General features: G+C 44.2%; 2 protein-coding genes and 1 pseudogene across 5 annotated transcripts in view; 2 read left to right on the forward strand and 1 right to left on the reverse strand.

Moving 5' to 3' along the window:
• The window catches only part of PPME1 (protein phosphatase methylesterase 1), a 53,054-nt gene extending 52,381 nt beyond the window's left edge, over nucleotides 1–673 (reverse strand). Inside the window, exon 1 of the mRNA XM_084772947.1 lies at nucleotides 429–673. Coding sequence (XP_084629073.1) covers nucleotides 429–529 — 101 coding nt within the window. The 5' untranslated portion in view covers nucleotides 530–673. The remainder of the gene's footprint in view (nucleotides 1–428) is intronic.
• Nucleotides 674–742: 69 nt separating this feature from the next.
• C2CD3 (C2 domain containing 3 centriole elongation regulator) overlaps nucleotides 743–24,382 on the forward strand; it is a 107,365-nt gene continuing 83,725 nt past the window's right edge. For 2 of the 3 annotated variants that reach the window (XM_084772933.1, XM_084772935.1), the window contains exons 1-5: nucleotides 743–918; nucleotides 3,737–4,006; nucleotides 9,035–9,192; nucleotides 20,133–20,356; nucleotides 21,089–21,336. In XM_084772933.1, coding sequence (XP_084629059.1) covers nucleotides 849–918; nucleotides 3,737–4,006; nucleotides 9,035–9,192; nucleotides 20,133–20,356; nucleotides 21,089–21,336 — 970 coding nt within the window. In that variant the 5' untranslated portion in view covers nucleotides 743–848. Of the gene's footprint in view, nucleotides 919–964; nucleotides 1,212–3,736; nucleotides 4,007–9,034; nucleotides 9,193–20,132; nucleotides 20,357–21,088; nucleotides 21,337–24,382 lie in introns of those variants that run through there. The other variant, XM_084772934.1, reaches the window with a different exon arrangement.
• On the forward strand, nucleotides 10,076–11,397 carry LOC311592490 (large ribosomal subunit protein uL22-like; annotated as a pseudogene). Its single transcript has one exon. The product of its transcript is annotated as a large ribosomal subunit protein uL22-like (transcript).

A 24,382-nucleotide genomic window follows, 5' to 3' on the forward strand; every position in this document is an offset into this window, starting at 1 on the left:
CTACTCTCTAGTTTCTGCCTCAGATGTTCTCTATACCCCTCAGGTGAAAGCCTTCTTCCGCCTGGCCAACTTACGCGACCCCCTCAACTTTTCTCTCAGTCAGATGGCAGATTTCTCCTCGTTTCACTGTTTCTCTCCCAATCTCATCACTTCTCGAATTGCTTTCCCGTCATTCCTTAAATTACCCTTTCATCTTTCTCAACCTTGATCTTACTCCCGTCTCCAACGTTCTCCGTCCTCCAATTTCTACTCCCTTAGCGACTCACCTAGTCCCCGAATCTACCTTCTACTCTAGCTAAACATCTCCAGGCCAACACCAGCATTTCCTCCACTTCAGGGCGATCCTTCCCGAAGCACTCTGCACGCACAGACACCATTCTCCAACAGCCTGGGCCTGGCCTCCTGGGAGAGAGGTACAAGTCACGTACCCCATGCGCATCTTGGCTCCGCTCTGACTGCCCCCGCTGCCGGGCAGGGGAGGGCGAGAGGGTAGGCGGCCGAGGTGCATGCTTTTTTCGAGGGCCGACATCAAGGGGGAGGCCGCACGTCGATAACAGTGGCCGAAGCTCCGTCCCAAGATACGTGCGGTACAACCGGTCACAGCGCACTCCTTTAACGACGCCCAGTCGCCTTTGGACAGCACCCAGCCACCGGCAGCGCCGCCTACCGCCCACTGGCACAGTAAACCCCGCCCCCCTCGCCTTTGCGCTTCCACCGGAAGTGCGCAAGAGCCTTCGCACAAAGGAATCTGGGTAACGGAGTCTAAGGATCCCTCGCACTACTGTCAAGAGAACTCGACAACCCTCACCGGAAAAAGGAGTCCTCCTGAAAGCAATGCATGTTGGATAATGAAGTCTTCACATGATGTATCACTTTGCGCTTGCGCACCTCCAGGTGCTCCGGTCCAACCTCTTAAAGGTAGGGAAGCAAAGCATCCTGGGTGTTGTAGTCCATTTGCGGGAAAAGCATATTGGCGCCGGCTATTAGCACCGCTTTCCGGGAACTGTTACAGGAAGAGTTACCTCTTCCTGCGTCCCAGGCTTCCCAGCGGCTTCTGTTGCCGGGGAACGCAGGCGCCATGGGAAGGGATGGCGGGAGTGTACAGCTTAGTAGCTGGCACCTGCGCTGAGTTGGTGACCAAGGGCCCGGGCTCGGCATGAAACAACGAAAAGGCCAAGTGCCTGGAGGCGGCCGTGGGCGCAAGAAGAGAGGTAACTTTATGTGTCCAAGGTTGAGGAAAGCAGAGAAGGTCGAAGGAGATCTAAGGATACCTCCACCCTCTCCGGTTAAACAAAACAAAACAAAACAAAAAAGGGCGCAACAGAGAATAACCAGGGAGGGCTGGAGAGATGGCTCAGCCGTTAAAGGCTAAGCTCACAACCAAAAATATAAGAGAATAACCAGGGAAAGTTCAAAGAGTTTTTTTTTTTTAAGAAAATAGCGCCGGTAGGTCGATAAATGAGGCAAAATGAGGATTAATCGGTACAATTTTTTAAATATTTAAGTCAGTTTTTAATTTATGTGCATTGGTGTGAGGGTGTCAGATCTTAGAGTTACAGACAGTTGTGAGCTGCCATGTGGGTGCTGGGAATTGAACCCGGGTCTTTTGGAAGAGCAGGCAGTGCTCTTAACCACTGAGCCATCTCTCCAGCCCCAATAGGTACAAAATTAAGAGTAGTATTTACGACAAGGATATAGGTATGTGTGGTAGTAGGATTTGGAGTATGGGGGAAAAGGACACAACTAACTCCCGAAGAACCTGAGATGATGAAAGACTGTGTGTGGTGGAGGAGTCGGTGAAATCTGTAACCCAAGCTGACCGGAAGAGTAGAGATTGTTGGCCTCAGTGACAACAGTTACTCAAGGAACTCAGGGAAGATCATAAAACCTGAAAATTAAATATGTCTCATTGGGTAACTCCAACTTTTTAAATTATAGTTGTCTCTCTGGTGAGGATAGCGCTGTTGAGAACAGGGATGGCACATGAGATGTTTGGGGTAGGGACTGAACTGAAGGCACAGTCTAGGAAAGAATCCTATCCAGGCTACTTTTGAGATAATGCCTTTTCTGCCAGGAGTGATGGAGGCTCTGCGAAGAAAGATGTCCAGTGGTAGTGTTCCCTATGTCAAACCGTTCAAGCACCGGTTAGTAAGAAGAAAGGCAAAGTAGAAATGTAGTGGGACTACAGGATGACCTTGCTACTGAGTGTGCATATACAGGTACACTTATTATATGCAGGAATATGCATATGCTTTTATATTTCAACAGGTGATCTCTAAGCTTTATGGTGGATATTTGCTCCATTCTACAGGGCATAAGTTTTTGTTTTAGTTGAAAGAACTGTTTGTATTGATTCCTGATCAGATAGATTTCAATATAGTCTCTTCTCATGAAGCATGATCACTTCCCAAGGAAAAAGTCAAAGGAATAAATGGCTTTATTTGTTTGTCGAGACAGAATTTTCCCAGTGGACCTCAGGCTGTCCCTGAACTTGAGATCACCCTGCCATAGTCTCTCAGATATATATATGTTTTTAAAGTCTCTTCTAAATCTTTCAGAAGAGGTGCTGACTGGTTGTAATTGATTGTTTGATTTACTTTTCAATTCATTATCTTTCTGAAATCTAGTAAGATTCAAAGTTAGTAAATACTATGAATCCAGAACTAAAAGATCGCAGCCAGTCTAGAGATGTTAGCCTCTGTCCTTGACTGCATCATCTTGGCAGCAAAGACTGTGGGGAACAGGAACCCGGGGCAAGGAGGGTGAATGGTGACGGAGCCCACGGAGAAGCCCAGGAATCAGACTCTGGAGAACAGACCCAAAGCTGCAGTTCTAACTTTATTGTTACGTGTATGAGTTTTTATAAGACTGAAGGGCCAATCAGAGCATCCCATGCTAGCCTCAAGCACCAATAGCAATCAATTGGGTTGGTGTAGCTATGAGGAAGTGGGGGTGAAGGTGGGGGGATGACAAAGTCACCTCAGGAGACCACCCTAGCCTCAGATCCAATTTGAGACTTCACTGGTGTGCTAGGGGCCCCTAGTAGATCAACACTGTGTGCAGTGGATCAGGGGTCTTGGGGCTGCTGATGGCTTCGATCGATCGCTGTTCTCTGTGGGCCTCCGAGAGGCTTATCTCCACATTCCCCCACAGAAGACAATTTAAGATGGCCTTTGCTGAAATATTAAGTTGTGTTGATACATACTAAACTGTGGATAAAGGGACCTACTGTTTTAGGTTTATCGACAGATTTAAGAGTGAGATAAAAGTAATGTATCTTAACTGTATTTAACAAAACCTCTAACTACCGGGGTTTAAATTGTGTCTTTCAAATAGTACCTTTCAATTAGTTTGGATTATCATGCTGACCACAAACTGTTCCTTCCTTAGAGTGAGTTGAATGCAGCCTTAGTTGCATAGTTAATTAATCAGTTCATATAAGTGACCAGGTGGGTTATTCCATGGCCTGTTTTTCTAATTACTTCTCAGTATTAGAACAGCTAGGAAAAGCCTTCTCTATAGACACTGAGGAGTTTTATTTTTCATTCAATGAGCATTGGGGTGGAGCAGGTGGATCTCTGAATTTGATTGAGGCCTGCTTATTCTACATGAGTACGATTCCAAACAAGCCAAGACTATCTTAGTAAGACCATATAAAAAAAAATTAAAAACAAGCAAAATTTGTTTTCCATAGTTATTCTGGATTTTAGCTCAGTTTTGTTGTATTCCTCCATAGGTCTGAGTGACATTTCACCATCTACAAGCCTGCCACCTCTGGTTGAAGGGCAGTTACGCTGCTTTCTCAAACTTACTATTAACAAAGTCGTGTGGAAGATTGCAAAGCCTCCCACTTCGGTCCTTGTCCGAGTAAGGTGGTGGGGAGAAACGTCAGCTGGAACGCTCTTTTGTCCCAGGGATGCACTGCAGACCGAGCCAAAAGCTGTGAGAACAACTACTCGTTACGCTGTCCGTTGTGGGCCAAAGCAGTTTACCTCATATCTTACAGGTATGGTTTGTTTTGTCATCTTAAGTAATAAAAAGGTGTCTTTTATTGCAGGAATCAACAGTCATACATTTATTTGTACATCTGGTGAGATAACTATATATCCTCTGAACATTTAAGTTGGTGCTAGGAACTGTAGGATTTGGGGAAAGTAACTTTACATTTTTGACCTATTTCCTCGTCTGTAAAGTGAGATCAAATAGCTGCCCTTAGAACCCCTGGCTATTTTCATGAAGAAGAACCTAGTTGAGTTGAAAGAACACAGATTTAAAGTCTAGAGAGTTAAGTTTGAACTCTGGATTTAGACCTGGTTTGCTGCATGATCTGTATGATGCTAGGAGGCCCCCACCTCTTCTTTTTTGGTTTTGGTTTTGGTTTTTTGAGACAGGGTTTCTCTATGTAACCCTTTCTGTTCTGGAACTTACTCTAGACCAGGCTGGCCTGGAACTCAGATATCCACCTTCCTCTGCCTCCCAAGAGCTGGGGTTTAAGGCATGCGCCACCACCGCCAGGCTAGAACGGTTCTTAAGATCATAGAGTCTCTTGCCAGGCATGGTGTCGCATGTTTTTAATTCCAGTGCTCGGGAGGCAGAGGCAGGTGGATCACTATGAGTTCAAGACCAGCCTGGACTACAAAGTGAGTCTTGGACAGCCAAGGCCACACAGAGAGACCCTGTCTCAAAAAACAAAACAAACAAGCAAACAAAAAGATCATAGAGTCTCAGTTTCCTGTTATGGGGATGATAGTATATCCTTATTAGGAATTATGGGACTTGACTGGAAACATGTAAAGTGATGGGTCCAGTACCTGCTACGTTGTAGGCATATGGTCTACAGAGAAAATATTTGAGGCATTGAGGGATAAAGTTTTGTTATCGTCCCTCCCAAGAAGCTATGTAAAGATTAGTTGAAAAATGAAGAACTGACAAAGCATTAATGAATGATGCCAGACAGTACGTGAGGACATATGTCGTGATGCCACGCATAGAGAATTGTGACTATTCTAGGTTGTCAGGAAAGGGGAATCTCATAGCTTATTAGGAAAGCTGAATCCCGAGTCTGCTTTTACCCTTGCTACTACTTTACATTGAACAAGCCATTTCATCTTTCTGGACTTTAATTTTCCCATCAGTAATTTGAAGGAACCTAACACAAGATACTATGCCAATGCCAAATTTCATTTCTAGTTAGGAAAGAAATCATGGGAAAGAGCCTATTTGAATAGGATACAACTAGGATGAACCTTGTCAGAGATGAGCCAGATGGCCATGTAACCATGATAGGTTTTCTAGAAAATAGAGAGCCAAGATGGGCTGGTGAAATGGCTCAGAGGGCAAAGGCATTCACCACTAGAGTTGGAGCCAAGTGTCCCACATGGTAGAGGACGGCTACCTCTGACAGCCTCTTGTGCACCGCGGCAGTGTACCCTCCAGCAGAGAAGTAGATGAGATAGAAAAGAAAAGGAAGAGGCAAGAGGTCGATAGTTCTTGCATGCGGATGTGTACTATAGCTGAGGCTTGGGGAACGTGACTGTTTCTGATTCTGTGGGTGACCATTTGTCCTGTTGTTCTTTCCTATGCCCTTTGCTTGTGTGTCACACTTAAGAGGCAAAAGGTAAACCAAGGAGGAGTTTATAGATTAGCATGAGACAGAGAGTCCAGGGTGGAAGGAATAGTCAAACAGTGAGGTCAGATGCAACAAAAACACAGGGGGCAATAGCATGCCTCAACTCTGTGCTCTTATGCAAACGATCCTGTGACATAGCTGAGTGATGTTCACTCCTTTAACCCTGTCTTCTCTTACTCTGAAAAGATATTAATACAGTTGCTAAACATTGTAGATGTAGTGTTTTAAAAGCCTTTTTGTTGAAGGAACGTGAAAAAACAGTTGAAGGATTAAGATGACACCTCTGGGAAGTCTTGGACTTCATGCCATGAGGCCCTGGCCGTTTGCTGTGGCTATTAGGCTCATACTCTAAGTGGTGGGTGTTGGCTTTGTTTCTTAACAATTAAACTTTATTATACAACCCAACTAGCTTATAGAAGAGGGAAAAAAGGTTAAAGGGAAAAGAGAGTGAACCTTCCGGTATCCGTTCCACAGGACAGGTCCCTTGGTGTCTCTGGCCTGCGTGCTGGTCCGGCCTGTTCACTGATCCTTTTCCCGATCCACAATCCATGTGCGCTCAAGCCGGCTCTCAACCTGCTGCGCCTCTCTGTCCTCTCCGCCTGCCTGTCTCTCACGTGCAAGGAGCGGTCTCTCTCTCCCATTGAGGGCCGATTAGAAACACAGTAATCCAGGTGGAGTCCCCAGGTCCAGTTCCTGAATTTCAGGCCCAAAATGGCTGCACCCAGTCTATCTCAAGGTTAATCTCAGGGAGTATCAGTGGTGTGTTCAAGGGCAAAGCCCGCCAAGAGTGCTTTCACCTGTGACAGAGCTTACAGTCCTTCCCACAGGTGGGCTTGAAGTTCAAAGAAGTAAGTGATGAACCCAAGGTCGCCATCCCATAGCCCTGGTTTTGAGAAGAGGGCTTGGAGATGGAGAGACAGCTCAGAGGTTAAGAGTACAGTCTGCTCTTCCAGAGGCCTGGCTTTGGTCTCACCATCCATATGGTGACTGTCAACAGTCTGCACCTCCAATTTCAGGGGACCCAAGGCCTTCTGGCCTTGAGGGAGCACCAGGCACAAAAGTGGTGTCCAGACACACATGCTGGCAAACATGCATACACATCATTTTCTTTATATTATATCTTTTTTTTAACCCTTTATTTACTGTTTTGCCAGAAATAGTGGTCATAAAAATTCAGTGACATACTTGAGTGGACCTTGACCATTCCATCTTCAACACTGTTCATCAGAGGGGACTCGGTAGGAATGAGTGTAACACTGGATGATGCCACCAAAAAATGAAGGATAGAGATTGTAAATCTATTAAAAATAAAGTGTTTTTTCCATTGGCAATGTATAGTAAAGTAACACAGTATAGTCAACTTTAGAATTGGATAGAACTGAGTTTTAGCCCATTTTGATGACTTTAAAACTTACTGAACCCAGGAATGCTACCTGACCTCTGTGATCTTGTTTAGCCCCCAACCTAGAGTTAGAAACCTAGAGTAAAGAAAGGGCCAGGGGTTGGCGATTTAGCTCAGTGGTGGAGCACATGGCTCAAGGCCCTGGGTTTGATCCTCCGCTCTGGAAAAAAAGAAAAAGGGGGGGCCAACGAAGTGGCTCAGTGTGTAAAGGCACCTGCCACTAAGCCTCATGGCCTGAGTTCGATCCCCGGGTTCCACATGGTGGGCGGAGGAGAGCCAAGTCCTGCAAGTTGTCCTGTGGCCGCCACTTGTATGTTGTGATATACTCAAGCACTCAACACAAAAATAAGTTAATAGAAATGCAGTTTTTAAAAATTACAAAGGGACGGATCGCTGTGAGTTCGAGGCCAGCCCGGTCTACAAAGCGAGTCCAGGACAGCCAAGGCTATACAGAGAAACCCTGTCTCAAAAAACCCAAAAAAAAAAAAAAAAAAATTACAAAGGGAATAATGAGGCATGAAAGCATCTAGTTATTAGTAAATAACCAATAGATGTTGGTCCATTTCTCTAATCCACGTGTGCATGCCATTCACAGCCTACAGAGTACTTTGCATCGGTTTATATAATTTTTTTAAATAACCAGCAGAAAAGGGCTGTGATATGTTAAGTAATTTGTTTAAAGTCATATAGTAGTCATTCAGTAACTGCTATGTGGGAAGACACTGTCCTGTGTGATCTATATGCAGTATCCTCAGTTAGTCCCCCACACAGATGTTAAGATGCCTATTTTATAGATGGCTGTGAGTTCCACCAAAACAGCTTATGACTGTTAGAGCCAAGAAAACCCACATGGATCTTCTCAGTATAAGTCCTACATACTTTTCATTTAAGTATTGGACAAATAGCAATAATGAAGCGTTTCTCAGTTTGGTAAGAAAATACTCAGAATTTGCAGTATCTTGGCATGATTTTGGATTCCATTTTTGTACATGTTATTCTTTTTCTATGAGTTAAGGTCATGAGGGGATGAGGACTAAATTGTAGAATGTAGTTAAGGGGTCTGTTTCTGTTTGTCTTTGTTTCACGTGTTTTCAGTACCTCAGTACCCTAAATATAAGTTAGGAACAAGCAATTAGCTACTGAGAGGCCAAGACCAACCCCTGTAGTCATCCATGAGCCCTTTCTCTCAGCCAAAACTGAAAAAATGAGAATGAAGTAACTAAGATTTGTTGTATTTACATTTCAGTATTTTAGAACTAACACATGAGTTCTTGGCAAATACATTTATTAGTACCTTTGTTTTATTTTTAATGTGGCTTTGACTGGCCCGGAATTTACAGTATAGACCAGGCTGGCTTCCAACTCATGGAGATCAATCACTCTGTCTCTACCTCTACAATGCTGGGATCAAAGGCTATGCCACCACACCCGGCTGAATACGTATACTAGCACTTTTATGGCCTTGTGTGTGTGTGTGTGTGTGTGTGTGTGTGTGTGTGTGTGTGTAGGATAACCTCAAATTTTTCTCAGGCTCTGCCACTTCTGTGTGTGTGTAACCCAGGTTCCACTGTTGCGGCACTTGCTAGATTGGTTGTCCTGCAAACTCCAAGTGTCTCCACTTTCTCCGTGCTAGGATTGCAAGTGCACACCACACCACCTTGCTTGACTTTTTTACGTGGATTCTGGGGACTGGACTCAGATCCTTAAGCTTTTGCTTGAAGCAATTTACTCACAAAACCATCCTTCCCAGCCCATGAAAGTTGTTTTTCTTACCACGTACTTAGCATGCTAAATAGTCAATATAACGCTTTAATACACAGCATTTGCCATTCTCTCTAAAAGTCTTGTTTTTTGGTGTTGGGCTCACTCCTCCTTCCTCATATGGCATTGTACGTGCCTGGTTTACTTCAAATGTAAAGTTTTTCATTGTATACCCTTTAGCCTTCTTCCAAAAAACAAAAACAGTGGTAACTATCTGAATATGTTGTAATTGTTTCCATTAGATATGGCCGTGCTGGTGCTGGAAGTAATCACCAAATTCGATCATCTTCCAATCGGCAGAGTTCAGATCAATGGACTCGCCCAGCTGTCTCCAACCCATCAAATCAATGGATTTTTTACCGTTGTTTCACCGGCATCTAGGAAACTTGGAGAACTGCAGGTAGAAATGCTCTAATTCCTTACTGTTCTAACTCCTTCCTGCTGTGTTACCACTTTTCTCATTACTGTGACCTGATAGCAAGCAACTTAAGGGTTTATTTTGGCCCTTGATTTGAGGTGACAGTCACTTTTGGGGACGGCATGGCAGCAGGAGCTTGAGGCTGTGTCCTCACCTTTGGGAAGATCAGAAAGCAAAGCTAGGGCAGGAGCCTGTAATCCTCAAGCCTGCCCAGGGCTCACCTCTTCCAGCTCAGCTCCACCTCCTAAAGGCTGCACATTCCCAAAACAGCCCCAGAGCTGGGGAACAAGATCAAATGCAGGAGCTCATGGGGGACATGTCATGTCTGACTACCAGTGGCAGCTGCAAGGAACACAGTCTGGGGGCAGAAGGCGAGTCCTTTGGAGTGGGAAGGTCAGGATCCCCACGTCTCATGCAAAGTCCTACCTTTGCCTTACCTATTCTTTACCCAAAGACTGTAGCTACCTTTGTTCCTGACTTCTAAATCCAACAGCAGGAGGCTTTCGCACTGTCTGCTGCACTGTGTTGAATTCATAGAAACATTAATTACGTTATCATTGCTCTAGTGCGGTATCCAGAATTGTTTGTTGGTGGGATCCCCATTCTGAGTCTAGACTCCCTAAAAGACGACACTATATTTTCTCTATTCTCCCTCAGTTCCTAATGTAGTGCCAAGAAGCATTTGTTTGATTCATGTGAGTGCTGACTTTGATATTGTCACACATTGATCCGATTTGTATTTCTGATACACTTTCATGTGCCACTACTGCAGAGATAAGGAACAGCTCTCGTGTGGTTTTCTAGAACATGGTATGTGACATATTTCGCTGTAGGGATGCAGAAGATGCTGGAAGAATAGAGAAGGATTCCTTTCTGAGGGGACTCTTTGGGAGAGCCTCAGAGTGAATACTTAATGTTTACATTTTACAAGCTCACGTGATGAGTGAATTCTCCCAGGAGCCCTCATACTTCTTCCTGTAAGCGCCTGAGGTAATCTGTGAAAATGATTCACTACTCTCTTGACCAAGAAAACCATACAAAATCATGCAAATTCAGACATTCAAATCTTCGTGCTCACTTTAGGAACACTGAAACTGCCCAGGCCGTCAGATGTATTCATGTCCAAAAAGGCACCAAGTGTCTGAAAGATGTCACTTTAAAGAAGCCATATGGGGGAGAGAGAGAAAGAGAGGGGGGGGGGGAACAGGGTGGAGTCTGTAGGTGTGCCCAGGACAATCAGTGGGGCTGAACTCAGGGTCAGTGGCCCAAAAAGAGTGCTGAATTTTGCTGCACATGCCTAAGAATGGAGACAGTGATGCTAAACTTAAAGGTTTAGATGTGGATTCTCTAGTCATTGACCATCCATGTGAACAAAGCTCCTAAGGTGCTCCATTGAACAAACGGAGCTCATGGCTGAATTAACCTATACATGAGCTCCCCCTGGCACGATGAGATGATCCTCACTGAAAAGGAGCAAATTGTTCCGAAGCCAAAAGAGGAGGGTGCACAGAGAAAAAAGATATCCCAGAAGAAACTGAAGAAACTAAAAGTTATGGCATGGGAACAAATCAGCATGAAATAAAAGAAATTAAAATTTAAAAATTTAATTGGCTTTACACCTTGCAAAGTTTGTCCTAAAGCTAATACAGGAAATAAAATAAATAGAAAAAAAACAAGGAAAAAATAGGGAAAGAACACTTAGCATTGCCAGATACAAGAATGCCCCACAGAAGCACCCGCGACTGCATCTGTGCAGCAGAATAGCAACTCCATTCTCATGGGGTTTATGACATTTTTATTTAGAATGTAGTGGCGCCTTCCACGGATCACTGTGCAGTGAAGTGAGCCTTGTTACCCAAGCATTTCTCATGGTGTAGGATTTTGCATCAGGAGTTCAGGATGGTAAACGTTATGTTTTAAGATCCATAAAGGCATTTAGTTCCATTTACCTCAACCTTACAGAAATAGCACAAAAAGAAGAGAAAGCTCTGCGTCCTTGGTTAATTATGGCAATGCCTTTCAGTACTAGAGACATGAAAACAGTTGTTCAGCATAATTATAATTGTAGTCTGATGATTGTTAGGGTTCAGGAATAGCCGCACACTGACACATGAACACCAGGCTCAGATTGATGGAAGATTATTTGAACACTGAACAAGAGCTGACCGGTCAGGGCCACAATCTATAAATTCAGACTGACATTAGTAACAAGAACTGACCAGGCAGAGCCACAGTCGGAACGCAGGTATTAGACAGTGACCTTGATCTGCTTCTAAGGCAGGCTTTTTATAAGAAAAACTGTAACCAGGTAACAACCAGGTACCAGGTGGGAAGCAGAGGGAGGGCAGCGTTACATCATCACTTTGACCAGTTAAACACAAGAAGAATCCTTTTTGTTCTGAGCACAATGTCCAGGTAGCTAGGCAAAACATTTTAAACTGATTGGCTAGGATTTAGGGTAGGGGAGCTTTTGGGGACTTCCCAGCTCTTGGGGAGTAAAGATTAAATATCATTTATCTTAATCAAAGTGGAGACTTAGAGTCAAAATGGCTTCTGATATGCTAAGAGCTGGTGTTAACATAGGAGCTACAGTCATGCTAGGAACTAAAGTCGATCTCAGTGGAGGTGCTATAGAGTTTAAGAACCTTACAACAGTGATGACAAAAGAAAATTAAGATGGTACTACATGTATGCATGCGACTGATGCCTGGGCGGGAACAAACGATTATAGCAATAGGCACATAGGATTCTTGGTGGCCTTCTGTGGTGTTTTGTTGTTGTTGTTGTTTTCTTTTTTTATGATCAAGATATGATTTGAGGGCCTGGAGAGATGACTCAGTGGTTAAGAGCACTGACTACTCCTCAAGAGGACTGGGGTTCAGTTCCCAGCACCCACATGGCAGCTCACAACTGTCTGTAGCTTCAAAATCTAACACCCTCACACTGACATACATGCAGGCAAAACACCAATGCACATAAAATTAAAAAGAAGATATGATTTGAAAATATGGAATTCACCCTTTAAAAGTGTACAGTTCAAGGTTTTGTTTTGGTTTTTAAGTACATTTATCAGATTATACAGGCTTTACTAGTTTCTAATTCCAGGCATTTTTTTCATTCCAGAAGCCAATACCCGTTATCAGCCACAGTCTATTTTCTGCCTTTATGTAGTGCCTATTCCTGATGTTTCAAATAGAAATGTGTTTCTGTCTTTCAAAAGAAATAGAATATTATGTGCTCTTTTTAAACTGACTTCTTTCACTTAGCACGAAAGGTTTAGTATATAGACTTTCTCGTGGGTGAGGCGTTCAGCTGTGCAGATGGAGCTCATTTTGCTTGTCTGTTTTCAGTTAACGGGTATTTGGACTTTTTAGCTTTTGTGAGCATCTCTGTTTAAGCTCTTCTGTGAGCATGTATGTTCAGTTCCCGCAGCCACGCATGTAGGAGTAGAATTGGTGGGTGATATGGCACTATGTTTAACTTTTTAAGGAACTACCAGAGTTTTCCAAAGTAGCTGTACTATTTTTTTTATCATATTTAAATGTAATTTATGTAATGAGATTTGTATTTTTAAATTTAAAGGTCATTGGATTACTGAGTTTTTAATAGAAGATTGACACAGAAATCAGATTCTGAAAGATAAGGAGTTTGGAAACACGGAACAAGTACAGTGAGGCAGAAGCACCAATTACAGCTTCGTTTTCTCTGAGGCTATGAATACGCCTTATGGGTTAAAAGTACATGCTGGTTTCCAAAGGACCAGGGTTCAGCTTCCAGCACCATGCTGGGCAGCGCACACCTACCCGTATGTCTAGATCCTGGGGGTCCAGCACCGCTGACGTCCATAGGCCACCTACATTCACACACACAGGCGCGCGCGCACACACACACACACACACACACTTTAAAATAAAACAAATCTTTTTTTAAAAAGAAATATAACTTTTTAAAAATCCCTTTATCCTTTTTCCCATGAAGGAAGCATGTGCTGTGATATAAGGGAAATGCGCAGCTGGAGAGCTAGTGCGGTAAAGTGCTGGCCATGCAAGCATAAGGACTTGAGTTTGGATTCCCAGAACCCATGTAAAAAGCCAGAGGTGGCTGCATACAGCTGTGACCCAGCACTGGGATGGAAAGACAGGCAGATTCTAGACAGTCTAGCTGAACTGGAGAGCGCCAGGCTCAGTGATTGGCTTTGTCTCAAAAGAATATAGTTGAGAGAGGAGAGAGATTAAGGAAGACATCCCTAGCTCAGACTTAGCTGTCTGTGTCTGGACACACGTGTAACTTTCATATTTACTAGATAATCATTAGTGGTGGTTTGAATAGGAATGCCACACCCCCATTCCCCACCCCTCACCCCCGATAGACTCATATGTGTGAATGCTTGGCCCATAGGGAGTGGCACTGTTAGGAGATATGGCCTTGTTGGAGTGGGTGTGGCCTTTTGGGGGAAGTTACGTCACTGGGGGTGGGCTTTGAGGTCTTATAAGCTCAGGTATGGCCAGTATGGAACACAGTCTCCTGCTGTCCATGGATCAAAGTATAGAACTCTCAGCTCCTCCAGCACCACGTCTCCCTCCACGCCAACATCTCCCACCATGGCAATAGTGGATTAGAGCTCTGAGACTGTTAGCCAGACCCAATTAAGTGTTTCCCTTTGTAAGAGTTGCCATGGTCAAGGTTCTCTTCACAGCAATAGAAACCTTAGCTAAGACATCATTTATACTTGCTGAGCTTCAGTAACCCATTTGTAAGCAGCTGTAAAGCATTGTTGCCAGCATCAAATGAGATGAAACTACGGAAACACTCTATGTTGGGCTAGCCACACAGTAGAAGTAGCGCAAAGCACACCCATTTGAGAGGCACTAGACGCAGTGTATAATGCCTGGCGGTTCCCATCTAGCGTTTAAGCTCCAACAGCTTCTTATATTTTTAAATATAAAAGAAGAATATGGAATAAAGCCTAAATTTTTGTTTTGTTTTTGAAACAGGGTCTCTCTGTGTGTAGCCTTGCCTGCCTTGGACTCCCTTTGTATACCAGGCTGGCCTCGAACTCAGTTCTGCCTGTCTCTGCTCCCAAGTGCTGGGATTAAAGGTGTGTGCCACCACAGCCAGGCAAGCCTAAAATATTTATTCTGGTCCACTACAAAATATGTTGGTCAAGCCTCTTATTGTAAGAGTAGAGAGGACCTGGTATGTTCAAGGAGAAAGCAATAGGAGATGGAAAATAAGATAATTGATCCTAAGATTCTGAAGAGAATTTGGTCAGGATGCATTTTTGCCATTAGCATAAGCAACATTGGCACTAACATTCTGAACAATGCATTTCATTAGACCACCATATGCAACTAGTGTTTACTACACACAAATCCAGCTGCATTTGGTAGCGTCCTTTAAAATTTTTTACCATCCCAACACTCAGGTGGCAGAGGCAGGCGGATCTCTGAGTTTGTGGCCAGCTTGGTCTACAAAGTGAGTTCCAGACAGCCAGGGCTACACAGAGAAACCCTATCTTGAAAAACCAAACAATAGTAACAACTGCAAAAATGAAATAAATTGTTTTCTATCTTGGTAAATTCACCATCTTGATTCTTTCTAGTTTATCTGCTATGTGGCTTTATATCATAGGTCTGCCTTTACTTTGTTTCCGTTTTTAAAAATCTCCTTAAATTTCGATATTCCTCTGTTTATTCCATTTTTATCATGCATCTTTTCTTCAGAATGGCTATCGCCTGTTTCATGATAGCATTAGCATAATGGATTTGGTGATCACATTTCATCCATATGTTATCCATTAGAAATATATTCTCACTGGGCGAGGTAGTGCATGCCTGTAATCCAAGCATGCTGGGAGGCAGAGGGCAGTGGATCACTGTGAGTTCGAGGCCAGGCTGGTCTTCAAAGTGAGTCCAGGACAGCCAAGGCTACACAGAGAAACCCTGTCTTGGGGGGCAGGGGGAGAGAAGAAGTGGGGGGGAGAGACAGAGATTCTTTTCCATAACGAAACATGCCTGTTCCCACTTATTTGAAGTTTCTAAGTTTCTTTTTCTCCCTTAATAGACATAGAAATATTCCATTTTCTTTGCATATACACTCTTGTATGTGGTATAAAAATAGAATCAGGACTGATTTAGAAGAGGAAGGGGTCTAGTGAGAGGAGGAAGGGACAGGAGACTGTAGGGAGGACATTGTGGTAAAGTGCATGCTGTGCAAGTGTGAGAACTGAGTTCAGGCCCAAGGAACCCACGCAGAGGTGGACGTGTGTCTAGTCACAGTGTTCCTACAGGCCGGGAGGTGGAAAAGGAGAAGCCCTGAAAGCTCATGGGCCTGTTGTCTGTCTGTGCACTGGTGAGCAAGAGACTGTCTCAGACAAGGTGGAAGGCAAAGACCAGCACCCAGGGTTGTCCCCTGACCCAGCTGCAGCAGCACAGCACACCCATGCCTGCACTCACGCACACAAACACACAAAGCACACAGATTTTTTTAAAAAGTCATTATGAAAGCCATCACTGTCTACAATGAGTATATACTCATTTTAAAAGGAAACAGTCGCTTCCCTCTTCTCTCTGCTATTAGAAAGTCAGCAGATTACATAACTCACAGACATTAGAGGAATGCCACAGCACCCCTACACGGTGAAGTTTGACAGCTTAAATGGCAAAATTCTTCCCAAACTAGGAACTACAAGAAGTCCCTGAAGAAGAGATAGCCTGAGTAGACCTGGGACTATTTGTAAAAATTGAATTTGTAGTTCAGACCTGACAAAAAAGAAATTTCTAGGCGTAGATCACCTACTTAACAAATTCTCCCCAGACACTTAAGGGAAGGAAAAAATACCGTCAGCCTTACTGTCTCTTTCAGAAAAACCAAGGAGGAGAAAGCCCTATTCCAAGGCATGTAATACTCTGATACCAAAACCAGAAAAGGGAAATAGAAGAAAACTACAGAACAGTGTTTGTATCAACCTTGACCTCAACATCCACCTCCAGATACCAGTAGCCTGGAGCCAGCACTGTACAGGAGGAGCCCCCCCCAACCCCCAGCAGTGCAGAGCCCCTTCAGTGTTTACAAAGTAACCAGTGGGATAAGACACCAGCATAGTGTTCTAGCCAGTAAAAAGCATAAAATCTTTTTTTATGGGAATCTCCAAAGCTTATACACTAGACAGTGGCATTTGCAGGAGAATCTTGAAGGCCATCATGAGTGCATGGTGGTGGTTGGCAGGAGGAGGCTTGACTCCAAAGGGTAACAAGAGTTATTTGAGATGACAGGCCTCTTCCTTTTGTTCATTGTGGTAGTGACATGTGTGTATATGTATGTGAGAAGTCAGAAAACTATAGTTATAAAAGTGTTGTTTTACTGTCGGAAATTAAAATAACAATAGCAACCCCAGGTGTAGCAACAGAGAGTAGTTGTCACTGTTGTCACTTTGCTTCTCATTGGGATGTGCTGGGGACTCTGCAACTGGGTACATATCCTGACCAAGTCACTGCCTGGTCTTTTCTAGCTCTTTTGGTTTTGTTTTTTTTGGTTTTTTTTTTTGTTTTGTTTTTTCTTTTCTTTTTGTTTTTGTTTTGTTTTTTTTTTTGGTTTTTCGAGACAAGGTTTCTCTGTGTAGCCCTGGCTCTCCTGGACTCACTTTGTAGACCAGGCTGACCTTGAACTCACAGTGATCCACCTGCCTCTGCCTCCCAAGTGCTGGGATTAAAGGCGTGCGCCATCACCACCCGGCTTCTAGCTCATTTTCGTCACATGAGAATGAGGACTCAGCTTTCACTGCTGGATCTTCTAATTTTTCAAGAGCCAGAGATACAAATCTATATAAGAAATGTAGTTTTTAAAGCACCGCTTAATCACTTTTTAAATGCTGTGTTGCCCGGTATATTCTGAAAATTAGACTAGATGTGATGGGTATAAATAAAAAACTGTACCAAAGAGACCCTGCATCCTTGTTAGGAGGCAGATGAGCATCCTTAGCATTGCTGTTGTGCATGGGAGAGATGACGTATGCATATGGTGTATTTATGGTGCATGTGGAAGGTGTGGGCTTCAGAAGAGGGAGATGTATTTAGATGGTGCAGTGTGGCCTGGAGGTAGAAGAACAACAAAAGAATACTGTTTGCTCCCTTGTCCTGACAGATGGAAGTTGTTTCCATTGGGGGAAACTCTGAGGACATAAAAGACATTTTAAGGGAGAAATCTCCAGTTTAAAAAGTAAAATAGTTGGGGCTGGAGAGATGGCTCAGTGGTTAAGAACACTAGCTGCTCTTTCAGAGGCCCGAGTTCAATTCCCAGCACCCACATAGCAGCTCACAATTGTCTGTAATGCCAGTTCCAGGGGATCTCACACAGACATACATGCAGGCAAAGCACCAATGCACATAAAATAAAAATACATATTTTTAAAGTAAAATAGTTTGTATAACAGAAAATCTAGTTGGGAATATGGCACGTGCTTAGATTGCTTCAGACTCAGATCCAGCTCCCAGCATGAGATACAGATGAGCAGACAGAGGCAGCCGCTGACTCACTAATGACACTGGCACGGGAATGCACGCAGAGCGAACATAGCTGGGGCGGGGCATAGTGAGATGGGCAGGAGTGAAATAAGGATGAATGCAGGAATATATTAGGAGCACTGAGAAGCAGAGGGCTGAGGGATCATCAGGGGTAACAATTGCTCAGGCTGTTTCATGCCTCCGAAGTCAGATGTTTTTCCTCAGTAGATAACAGACGCTGCCCCACCCCCTTCTGCCACTGCCCCAGCTTCATCTCACTTCCTCATGGCGAGTACTTTGAGCTGAGTCATTTGTGTTCTGCTGCAGGAAGCCATCCCTGCAGCCCTTCCTCACCCCTTCCCTACGCTCAGCTCTCTCCCCCTAGTGCTCCCGCATCGCCTAGTATGTACACAGTCTTACCTGAGCAGCTGCATTTGATGTTTAGATTATTTAAGTTCCCCTTCTGGGACAGAGTGTTTCAGTCATCTCTCTGCCCCAGGCAGTTAGTGTAGAGCTGGTATCAACAAATGTTAGCAGATGAGCTAGTAAAGATTGCTGAGGAAAGTGTGAGGTCTTTCCCTGAGCCTTTCTCCAGGATCCAAGGTCCAACAGGTTAAAGAGTGTTGTTACTGGTTCAAGCCTGCTTAGGGAAAAGCAGACCTCACTGGCCAATCAGCAAGTCCAAGTAAGGGCCGGATGCTTTTCTTCCCAGTGGCTCCTGTGCGCTAAGTAAGATGCAGTGGCAGTCTTTGGCAAGTGATGAACGATGACAGGGAACACCCAGACATTTACATTGGGACAGCCAGAATTGGAGGGGACACTGCTCCACTGCTCACTGCGCACAGTGTTTATCCTAGTGCATTCTTGGTGTTTGTCTTTGTAGGAAGGATTTTACATTTCCTGGTTCATGGTCAGAATTCTCAGTAAGGTGTAGGTTTGGTTTTTCAGAGTTTGGCAGTTTCTCAACAAAAAATATTTATTGACCTTTTCAGAGATACCTGAAAAACTAATTTTTTCTTTTTTGTGTTGGGTCATTCATCATTATTTGATGGTCTGTGGCTGTTAAGCAGTTTCTCCTCCTCTTTCTGTCATTAAACACTAAACTTTTCAATACTTAGTAATTTTTTTCTTCTGAGGTATATTCTTTAATTTTGTTTCACTCCCCTCATTAGGTTTTTCTCAGTTGGGCTTTTTAGAGGACTGGAGAGCTTTTTTTTTTAAGATTTATTTAATGATTTTATATAGATGGTGCTCTATCTACATGTACACCTGTATACCAGAAGAGGGCATCAGATCCCAGTATAAATGCCTGTGAGGCACCATGTGGTTGCTGGGAATTAAACTCAGGACCTTTGGAAGAGCAAAGACCTTCCCATAATTCTCCTGCCTGTGCACCCTAAGTGCCGGCATTACTCGGTGTGCACCACCACATCTGACCTCTGCGTTTTTTCCTTAGAGTTAAGATAATATGATTCCTGACAGTTGCGCCATCACTGAAGTGTGTCCGAGGGAGGAGCACAGCGCCTTCCTGGCCTGTAGGACTGTATTGGGTGAACAGTGGTTGTGTGGGTGGGTAGATACAGAGGAAGGAGAGCATGAAGAAGGCAGTGACCTTGACATCGAGGCTGGAGTAAGCAGGCACAAAGCAGCAAGCATAGAGCACTTAGAGGAAAGCTGGGTGATTGCACTGTCTCAGACAGAGGGGTGAAGGGGTCCTGGGTGTAGGCATACTTTTTAAATCTATTTTTATTTGGGGTTCCTTAATGCCTCCTTCTTCCTTCTCCACCCTAGTCCAACACCCCAGCCCCAGGTAGGAGAGGAAGAAGGTTAATGGGGAGAGGGCATAGTTTTCTATGGCTGCTTCCTGCTGTTTGGGGTCACTGGGCTCCTTGGGGCCAGTTAAGCTTTCATTTCAGACTATCTCCGACTTCTCATCACACTGCATCAACTGCAACCAGGAATGGCATGGGGAAGCACCCACATTCTTCTTCCTTCTCTGTCTGAGCCCCTAGTCTCTCTCTGGATCTGGCATGTTTCTCCCCACTGGCAAAGACCACACCTCCACACGAGGAAGTTCCCAGCTGACAGAGATCATGGGCCCTCTCACGGGGCAGTTATCAGCTGTGGACAAACTGGAGCAGCCCCCATAGCCCACACCTAGGATTAAGACAAAAACATGCTTATGTATCACAACTGACAAACCAAAACTTCCATAGCATCTGGAAAACAGTGAGAGAAGCTTTTGAGGTAGACAGAGAGCTAGACCTAACCTTGTGAGGAATGGATGAATGTTAACTTCTGTTAGGCAGGGAGCTAGACCTAACCTTGTGAGGAATGGATAAATGTTAACTTCTATTAGGCAGGGAAATCATTTAGTTACTGCAGGCTGAAGAAAATTTGTTCTGTTTTATGTTCTTTCAGGTCTCGCTTGCCCTGGAGCCTCTGTCAGAAACTTACGACAGCTACAAGCCTCTTCCTACCACTGAAATGACAGAAAATGTACTTTTATCTGAGCAAGAACTCAGAGAGAATACTGAATCCATCAACACCCACTCTGTGATTCCATCAAGGTCTTGTGGGGCACCCACAATCAAAAATGATGGAAAGGAATTAGCAGGCAACAACAGTAGGTCAGCCACACCAAGGTAATGATCACATCTCCAAATCTCTGCATCTGCTAACTCTCGCTGTTGTCAGGATTTTTGTGTCGTTTGTGGTAGATTGAAAAACTGAAGACAGAAACACAGTCACTCACTCAGCAGGTAGCTCCTAGGTACCCACTGCCATCCTGGCTGGATGCCAGGTGCTGGCACAGAAATGAACAGGACACAACTCCTGGGGCTGAAGGAGTAGCTAGAGGTGGAATGCGTGCTTAGCATGCACAGACCAAAACCAATTACAGCAGTCACCAACCCCACAAGTCCTGTCTTTAAGGACGGTTCACTGTCTAGTAGAGAAGCCAACGTACACATGTGACTAACAAGTTTGCAGGTACTGAGATACATATCTGTGGGGAAAGGGGGAAGGTGTTATTTTGCAAAATAGAATGGAGTAGGAGAACTAGATTTTGTCTTAGTAATTACTTGTGAAGCATTTGCATTGTATCAGACTCTGTTCTCACACACACACACACACACACACACACACACACACACACACACACACACACACTCCCTCTTCTGTGTGCTGGTCTCTGTTTTGTGTCACTTAAAGTACAACCCACAACCTTGGTAGAGATCTATTGTTTCTTTAATTGGGGAGATATACAAAGTCACATTGCAAAAAACCCACCTGTTCCAAGGCCCCAGCTACAGTGCCCTCACTGATCCTCCAAGCTGTGACAGGTGTGAGCTGCTGGCATTCTCTCTCTCTGACAGGGGGAAGGACCACTTGTACTTTGCAGAGAACTCCGATGCAGTAAAGAGTTCTTTATGTGGAGCACAGCATCACCTGAGTTCAGGTCCAAGTGCAGAGACTGCAGCCCTGAGAGGCAAAGCCCCCCAGAAGCAGCTGTCCCTCCTCAACAGCTCTGAATTTCAGCCACAAGTGAGCACAGTCGCCAAGAGTCACAGTGACTCATGCATTGTGTCTTCTAACAACCCCCCTACAAAGGACCTTCTTTCAGGTATGTGCCGTGACCTAAGACTACACTGATTTATTAGGTTTGCTTTGCTTGTTAGTCATCCCACAGAGGGAAGCAAGACTTCCTTATGAACTCAGCAGCCAAATAAACATGTGAGGTGTGCTATCGTCCGTTGGCTCATGTAAAGGCAGCTCTGCTACCTGCTAAGTATCTGCTGCTTAGGTGTTTTTACTTTCTATTAGTGGGACATAAGTGGTGTTGTGGGGTACAGTATGGTGTCTCAGTAACATATACAGTGGGTAATGATCATAGCGGTTGACATTGACCATTTGTGTTAGGAACATTTAAAATGTCCTTTAGGGAGCTAGTAAAATGGCTCAGCTTCTTCCGCCAAGCCTTGCTGAGCTGAGCTTGATCCCTACAACCCCGTAGTAAAGGAGAGACTTGACTCCTGCATGTTGTCCTCTGACCTCCACACATATACAGGTAGCATGTACCCACTTCCCACGCCACCACAGGCATGAATGCGCTTGCATGCACACGCACATTTTAAAAACACAAAATGCCCTTAACTAGCAATTTTGCAACATCAGTTGTCAACTGGAGATATCCCATGATGCTATGGAACACTGGACATTACTCCTTATCAGCCGCACCCTGTGCCCATTGGCCATTCCATCCTACCCTCCCACCTGCCCTTCCCCATATATGGTGACCTCCCTTGTCTGCTTAGGGATGAACTTTCAAGCTTCCACAAATAAATGAGAAGGTAATATATTTGTCTTTCTGTGTTTTACTTTATTTCCCTTGATATCCTCCAGGGACATGTGCTCTTTGTGTTTGTGGTGATAGGAATCAGGCCCAGGGTCTTCTGCATATATACACTCCACCACTGAGCTATGGCGTTCATATCTTTCACCTGAAATGTCTTGGGCATTCCTGTTCTTAAACATATACTTTAGGGCTAGGGTTCAGTAGGCAAAAGCACTTGCTGTGAAAGCCTAGAGACCAAGTTCAGTCCCTGGAACCCACATGAAGGTGGGAGGAGGGAACTAACTACTGAGGTTTGTCCTCTGACCTCTGCATGCATACCATGGCGCATGTGGGCCTGCGCTCACACAGGTCCACCACACATACACACACAACAACAGCAAATACATTATACATGCACGCGCGCACACACACACTCTCTCTCTCCCTCTCTCTCTCTCTCTCTCTCTCTCTCTCTCTCTCTCTCTCTCTCTCTCTAAGATTATAAGCCATCACTTTTAGTCTTAATTTAAAAAGTCCATTTACAAAGAAGAAAATTGTCCACTACACTTAGCATCTAATTACCTTCTACCTGGATTCTTTGATATAGACTTGTGCACCATTAACTAGGCATTTATCCATTCATTAACTAGGTGTTTATCTAGCACCTACAAAATGTCTGGCGCTCCTCTGTATGTCAGGGATGAGCAGTTTAAGTTTTTCTTTAAAAAGAGCCTGTCTTTGGCGTCTGCTATTCTAGATGGGAAGACAAGCTAGATAAATACATATGTTAGGTGGTGGCAGTGACCGAGGAGGTAAATTAAGCAGGGAAGATGAGAAGAAAGGATGCTAGTTTTGTGTAAGTTGGCAAAATCAGACCTCGCTAAGAAAGTAGCAAATTATCTGAAAAGGACTAGAAGCATCGCTTAGTGTTAGGATGTTACCCTAGCGCCTGGGAGGCCCCACAGGCAGCACAAGGAGGAAGGGGAAAGGATGCAAGCTCCTTCTAAGGGGAGTCACTGGTATAAGAGCCTCCAAGGGAAATTTAGCCTGAAGCAAGCAGCTCCCACTCACTAAGCATCACTAAGTTACATACTTGCTCCTTGCCAAATGCTTCAGATTCAGGATTTTATCAGTAAAACCATGTGTGGTAGAGAAGGTTATCCTCACTTAAAATTTTTCTTTTACATTTATTTATTTATTTGTGTTTCTGAGTGTAGGTACATATATGTTATGGTGCCAGAAGACACTTGAAAGAGTTGGTTTTGTCCTCCAACCATGCTGGTTCTGGGGATCAAACTCAGATTGTAGGTAGTGCATCAAACAGCCTTTCCCACTGGGCCATCTCACTGGTCCTGCTAACCTCGTTCTAAGATGAAGACAAGAACTAGTAGTTAAGGAGCTCTTGCCCTGTCGTAAGTGGCAGCCTCTTCCAACATCAGTGCATTACAGCCTTAGACTTTAAGGCTAAGACCCCCCCACTGCTTCTTCCCTTAGGCTCTCATTTATATAGGCCGGCCTGCATTAGTTTAAATTAAGACCATGCAGACAGCTATTCAAGCCAGGCAAAACATGACAGGCTCAACCCATGGATTGCCAGTGTGTACCTTTCCAAAGATTTACTAGGATAAGTGAATTTAAATATGACATGAAGCTGGCCTATGGTGGTACATACCTTTAATCACAGCACTTAGGAGGCAGAGAGAGGCTAATCCCTGAGTTTGAGGCTAGCCTGGTCCACAGAGCAAGATTCAGAACAGCCAGAGCTACACAATGAGACTTTGCCTTGAAAAAAAAAAAAGATGAAATAAGACAAATTGTGGCTCAGTGTGATAGTCCAGGGTAGGTTGTGAATTCACTGCAACTATAAATAGCCAGGAGTGGACTGGGTGGCCCTCTGATAGACCTCTTACACATTTGATTCAATGATCAATATACAGCTGGATATGATTTTTTAATAGGGCCCATTGCCCAGCCTGGCCTTAGACTCACCATGTAGCTAAACATGATCTTGAATACTTGATCCTCCTACATGCTTGGATTATAGACATGTGCCACCACACCTTGTAAAAGTATCTTTTATTTGCCTGGTGTAATTGTCATCTTGAAAGCTTACTGCCACTGTCTGTTAACCTAGGCCTAGCATGCTTTCAGCCTCTGAGACTTACTGCTGAATAAGCTCACCCTTTCTTGTGCTTTCTTAGCTCTGGCTGGCTGGTTCAACTCAGCTGACCTGGCTCAAACTCCTCTCCTAGCTGACTGATGCAATTGATCTTCTCTCTCCACCTCTGAGTGAATAGTTCTTGGCCTCAAACAACCTCTAGCAATCTGTTGTAAT

Source organism: Acomys minous (genome assembly GCF_964271855.1).
Source record: "Acomys minous genome assembly, chromosome: 2".
NCBI lineage: Eukaryota > Metazoa > Chordata > Mammalia > Rodentia > Muridae > Acomys > Acomys minous.